The sequence below is a fragment of the Myotis myotis genome, unplaced genomic scaffold, assembly GCF_014108235.1.
Source record: "Myotis myotis isolate mMyoMyo1 unplaced genomic scaffold, mMyoMyo1.p scaffold_m19_p_7, whole genome shotgun sequence".
NCBI lineage: Eukaryota > Metazoa > Chordata > Mammalia > Chiroptera > Vespertilionidae > Myotis > Myotis myotis.
This window is the reverse complement of record NW_023416379.1, coordinates 79,635,856-79,639,944: the sequence shown is the minus strand read 5'-3', so window position 1 is coordinate 79,639,944 and position 4,089 is coordinate 79,635,856. Positions and strand designations below refer to the sequence as shown.

Here is a 4,089-nt window from a genome sequence, read left to right as displayed (position 1 = left end):
CTTGAGCCATCCTCTGTGCCTCTTCCCAGCTCCTCCCACTGTGGCCCCATGTCCTCTATCTGCTGGCAGCCCTGCTCCTGCTGCTGCTGCTCCCACATGCAGATGGTGTCAGCCCTGCTCGCACCTGCTGACAGTGTGGAGTGATTGGGGCCAGTGCCAGCAGCATGTGCAAGCGGGGTCGGTGCCATCAGTGGGTGCAAGTGGCAGCTGCTTCCCTGATCACCCCTCAGGTGTAGGGGGAAGTGGAGAAGACCTCAGGGGTGATCAAGGCCAGCAGCTGCCACTTGCATCCACTGATGGCGCCAAGTGATCGGGGCCGGTGCCAGGCACCAGCAGCAAGTGTGAGCAAGGACAGTGCCAGCAGTAGGTGTGAGCACCCAGCGGGACCGTGGTGTGTGGGAGCAAAGAATTTTCAGTAACCACCAGAGGCTTGCCCCAATGACAGCAACTGGTGCACCGCCTTGGTCTGGTGCCCCCGCTCACCTGCTCCACCATCCCACGGCTGATGCCCACCATGTTCCACACTCTGCCGCCTGCTGCTGAAGTCTGCCATGTTCCGCATGCGCCCCCTGGTGGTCAGCACACATCATAACTACTGGTTGTTCCGCTCTTCAGCTATTTGCATATTAGGGTTTTATATATATGAATAATTTTAGATGATCTGTGATTAATCACTCACTATGAGAGTTTATCCTTTTAAAATAAATTATGCGCATCAACTTTATTAGAGTAAGTCAATCACCACAGGTCCCAACATTAATTTTTCAAGTTTTGTGGTAATATTGTGGATTTCTTTGTCTTGAAAATAAAGTACATGTGCATTGTAAAAAGACAAAGGTGAAAATCTTGAAAGAATTTAACAAATGCATTAATCCTAATTTAGTTATTTAATTTCACTAATACAGGAAGAAAAACCATTCCTTGTGGAAAAAAAAAAAATGTGTGATTGTCTTGATGATACAAAATCTAAACACATGAACGTTAATGAATTTTTATTAACTCCAGCCATGTCTTAGAAATAGGGAGCAAGGAGTGTGTTCTCAGGGCCTTTCCTCTGCACTTGAAGATAGCTGCCAGTCAGATGTATTGAACAGTTCCAGGGCTGCTCTGCCTCAGTGAGCAAAGCGATCATAGGAAACCAGCAGAGAGTAGCACACTTTCTATGGGGCTCGGAAAACAAAAGGTAGAGCACTAAACACCATAAACACTCAGAGAAGAGAAACTACAAAAAAGAATAATCAGCCTCTGTATGAAAGTACTATTTTTTTTTTTTAAGGTGAACTTCCTCAACTATTTGATGAGCCAGTTTGCCAAATGACAACATTTGAAAATTACCATGATCTGATATCACAACAAAGGCATTGATGCGTGCAGACACTGGTCTGTGTTCTGATGTGCCTGCCTTTGTCTCATCTTAGAGTGACTGCCTCATAATCCCCACTCTTTATCTCCTCAAGGTCTCTTAAGGTCTAAAGACATGAAATCCTTGGAGGTGCCATTGAGAGACATAAGATATGCAAGAGTGGATTTCTAACATGGAGGGGCTTGGCACAGGCTAAGCTCGGGTGAAAGAAAAAGAGTATCCCTCCTTTTGTGGTCTACCTGGCAGAGCTAGATCCTTAGCTGGATCTAACAGCATGATCACAGCAAGTGAGGGTCTGGCCACTGCAAGGGGCAGGTCCTAATTAGTGCTGCAGCGCCAGGCATCCACTCAGATGAAGCGTTGCAAAGGGATGTGGTTTGGCAGTACTTTTTCTCAGAACAAAGACATGAGGAATAGGGTGCATCTGTCTGTCCATCAGCTCTCTAAGTGACACACTGAAAGACAGCAAGACATGGAACTCGGTCTTAGGAACCCTTCTGACATCCAAAAACACAAATGCTTCCATAGCCTGAAGTCATATTACTTTCCACTGTGTACTTAGTGCAACTCAGAACTAAACCTTCTTAGTTCGGATCTGCACTTGCAAATAATCTCTAAAGAAAGTTTCCATCACAGTTTCTTTAATTATTCTAGAGACTTCTCAGCTGTACCCAAAAATATTGTCAAGGACTCAAGAGATTAGAATCTCTTCTTAACTTTGTTCATATCTGAGTGAAAGGGGTTAGTTTTTGGAGGGCTATCCTTGCTGGAGTTCCTTTAAAACAGAAAACAATGGCCTATGTTTAAACAAAGAAACACTCCAGACAAAAAGGGGAAAGTGTGTCAATTATATAAAGTGGACGGAAAGACCCAAATGTGTGCTGAGATTTGCCTCTTTTCTGCTCCATATTTCTCTATCTAAAATTCAAGCGTTTTTTTTTTGTTTTGTTTTGTTTGTTTTTTTGGTCATTCTCACTGACAAATATTTAAGTCATTTATTGCCGTTAAGTCACAGCATTTCAGAATACACACTGCATGGAAAGGGACACTCTTCAGACCCTGGGGTGAGACCTGAAGGGTGTAGCTGGGGTTGTCTCATGGTCATTACAGAACAAGGCCAGAGCTCTGAGCACCCAGGTCTGAGAGTCACAGGCTTTGTTCTCTTCCGTTGCGCGTTCAGCAAATTCTAACAGATAACAACACGGTCTCAGAGAAAGCATCGCTGGGATCACGGAATGACTGCCTGTGTGACGGCTGGTTAGGGGGAGGAGGAGAGTAGTCAGTACTTGGGAGGCAGCTGGGGCGGGTCAGGGGCTCAGGGGCTCTCGCCGTGGGTGGAAATGGCTGGGTTAGTAAAACAGCACTCAGCGGGTCGTCCTCAGCAGGGCGTCCTGTCCTGGTGACGGAGCCGGAGGCCCAGCAGCAGGCAGAGCCCCCCTGCCCGGTCACGCTGCTGCCTTCTTATTCATGTTGTATTTGATGAGCCGCCCGCCCTGGATGAGCTGGGCCACCTCGTTGGTGGCGTGGCACACGAGCAGGAGCCAGTTGCCAGGCTGCACCTTGTAGGCAAATCTCATGAACGTCAGAGAGTAACAGCAGAGGGCAAACGTCATCCGCCCACTGATAATCTCCGGAGACTTTTTCATGTCATTGATGGCGGCGATGGGGAGACCCCAGTTGGCTACTGGGCCCCAGAAGTGCGTGCTCATGAGGTAGCCCCGGAAGTCCTTGCTCGGGACACAGTCCGCCGCCTTGCGCACCAGCGCGCCCGCCATGGCCGTGCCGCACGCAGGCTGCCGTCGCCGCCGCCACTCGGAGCCCCGCAGCCAGGCCCAGCGGACAGAGGGGACCTCAAGCTATTTTATACTATCTCTAGGCTCGTGTCTTCCAAAGGTCAAGAGTAAATATTGATTTTAGGTAATGGGAGTATAAGGAATCCTAATTTAAAGTCCTGAGTGTAAGCTTATGAGACCATTGTTCTTACCTGGGCCCTTGTGTTCCAGCTGTGATAACCCGTCGGTTAGCAACTGCATGGTCCCTTGCAAGTGGATCCACTCTACAGACCATTGGCTATTAAATGGTGCATAGTGATATGACTTCAGGCTATGGAAGCATTTGTGTCTTTTTACAGCTACAATGTGTGGCTGCCTAAGGTCCATAAAGTCAAAGATAGAGCTAGACTCACATCAAAAGGAAAACTTGTGAACATTTGTATTTATTAACTGGTAAGCTTTATTTGGCAAATGTCATCATGAAACTTAATGGGACTGGGATTGCAGCCAGGGAAGATAAAATAGAGGTGACAACTATCTTTTAAGTATAGTCATTTTTAAAAACTAATGACCAAGCTGCTTTTAAATATTTGCTGAAGGTGAATGGTTGAAAAGAAAATTTAGACAAGCTTTAAAAATTATTTAACAGAATGAAAAGTGAACCAGCTTGGGTGCCAGTGGTCACACACACTCCTGTGCACAGGCATGGACACCCTCAGATACCTACCCCCCATTAAGAGATTAAGCGAGTCATTCAGTATCTCCTTTCTCTCATTGTATCCATACCTGCAAAACAAGATTCATGCACATAAGCTTTGGTTCAGAATTTATCTAAAGCTGTCCATTATAATCCAGGAGCCCCCACCCCAACCTCACTGTGGATTGCGCATTGTCAACTAATTCAGAGTTTGCATGTTGTATTTCATTGACTGATACACTGTCGAAGGTGCTAAT

At 46.5% G+C, this 4,089-nt stretch overlaps 1 protein-coding gene across 1 annotated transcript; it reads right to left on the bottom strand.

Annotated features, from left to right (window-relative positions):
- Nucleotides 1-2,345: 2,345 nt before the first annotated feature.
- On the bottom strand, nucleotides 2,346-3,206 carry LOC118660616 (mitochondrial pyruvate carrier 1-like). Its single transcript, XM_036318257.1, has one exon. The coding sequence runs from the start codon at nucleotides 3,136-3,138 to the stop codon at nucleotides 2,809-2,811; it is 330 nt and encodes a 109-aa protein (XP_036174150.1). The 5' UTR covers nucleotides 3,139-3,206; the 3' UTR covers nucleotides 2,346-2,808.
- Between the last annotated feature and the right edge of the window lie 883 nt (nucleotides 3,207-4,089).

Coding starts and splice junctions, on each gene's coding strand:
- LOC118660616 (XM_036318257.1), bottom strand. CDS start 3,138: ATGGCGGGCGCGCTGGTGCGCAAGGCGGCGGACTGTGTCCCGAGCAAG.